General features: G+C 45.0%; 1 protein-coding gene across 2 annotated transcripts in view; it reads left to right on the top strand.

The window, feature by feature from the left end:
* HACD3 (3-hydroxyacyl-CoA dehydratase 3) overlaps positions 1 to 1,559 on the top strand; it is a 48,324-nt gene that overhangs the window by 31,589 nt on the left and 15,176 nt on the right. For both annotated transcript variants that reach the window (XM_011940385.1, XM_011940386.1), the window contains one exon: positions 1,338 to 1,448. In XM_011940385.1, coding sequence (XP_011795775.1) covers positions 1,338 to 1,448 — 111 coding nt within the window. The remainder of the gene's footprint in view (positions 1 to 1,337; positions 1,449 to 1,559) is intronic.

Genomic DNA, 1,559 nt, shown 5'->3' with positions numbered 1-1,559 from the left:
CCTGGGTGACAGAGCAAGACTCCATTTCAAAAATATATAAATAAATAAAAAATAACTGGAGCAGGAGCTGAGGAAATCTTTTTCCTTTTTGTAATGCCTCTTCAGATGGCCATTTTTTTGCCAGGTATTATGGAAAAAATACAACACTACAATACTCAGCTGCTTTTTCCTATGTTCTTACTCAACAACAATCAACACAGAAGACTTCTGTGACCAAGTGTGTGGGTTTTTTCCCCCCACACACCAAGCAAGCAATGAGTTCTGCAGCAGACACCAGCTGAGTGCCCTCTGATTCAATTCCGACACTATTTACCTAGAGATAGCATCAGATTCCCACAGATGAAGGGCTCAGTCTCCAAGACACCCTCCTGCCCCCAGCCTGTCCCGAGTCTGGGCCTCCAGAACTTGTGACCAATAGGCTGTAAATTATGGTTCCCACAACCCACTCCTGGGGTTTGATTGATTTGCTAGCGTGGCTCCACAGAACTCAGGGAAACAAGTTTGTTGGTTTATTGTAAGGGATATTATGAAGGATACAGATGAAGAGATTAGGAGGAAGTATGGAGGAAGTGGCACGGAGCTTCCATGCCCTCCCCAGGTGTGCCACCCTCCAGGAACCTCCATGTGTTTAGCTGTCTGGAAGCTGACCAAACCCTGTTCCCTTGGGCCTTTTATGGAGACTTCATCTGATAGGCATGACTGAAGCATGTTGAACTGTGTTGAAATGTGATTAGACAAAAAGGGTCTGACCTAAACCCCACAAGGCCTGTCTGTCCAGATTCTTCTCCGCCTCTCTGTGCAGTGTTCCTTCCTCCAGAGTATGAAGCAAGACCCTCTCTGGAATGAGGGTCTTAGGACCCACATTCAGATTAGAGTCGTGCCTTGGGCAGCTGAAAGGAAGGCAGGGAAGGTCACAGAGGAAGATTCTGTTTTCTGAGGCCTAAAGTGTCCCAACATTATAACAAAAAACTATAACAAGGGCTGTGGGAGTTATGAGCCAGAAACTGTGGATGAAAACCTATATGTACATATACACATATCATAATATCACACCAGGGGTAATATTTTTTTCTTGGGTTTGTTATGTCTGTATACCTATTCTTCAAGGCTGGGACAGGAAGTCCTGCTGAAAATACACGCTGGAGAGCAATGTTCCTTGTATGTTTCTCTGTGGGAGTAGGAGCCCAGACTGGTGAGGACTAGGACCAGGTATTTGTGTGGGAGCTTAGGAGCATTCAAGAAGGAAAAGGGTTGAAGTCATCCAGATATGCCTCACACACCTCTCTCCTGCTGGGACTATTGCTTTTAATAGCTTACTGCTTTGCTTTGCTTTACAGCTCTTACAAACTTACGGAAAGGATACCTGTTTATGTATAATCTTGTGCAGTTCTTGGGATTCTCCTGGATCTTTGTCAACCTGACTGTGCGATTCTGTATCTTGGGAAAAGGCAAGTAAGAAATCTTTGGATTAATTTTCCCTTTCTCAGTAGTTTGGCCCAGTATTCACTCTCTGCCTTTGATGTTAATAATAACCGCTGCGGCCAGGCGCGGTGGCTCAA

Source organism: Colobus angolensis, unplaced genomic scaffold, assembly GCF_000951035.1.
Source record: "Colobus angolensis palliatus isolate OR3802 unplaced genomic scaffold, Cang.pa_1.0 Scaffold19, whole genome shotgun sequence".
Lineage (NCBI taxonomy): Eukaryota > Metazoa > Chordata > Mammalia > Primates > Cercopithecidae > Colobus > Colobus angolensis.
Note: the sequence above shows the minus strand (reverse complement) of the source record. Positions and strands in the feature narration are given on the sequence as shown.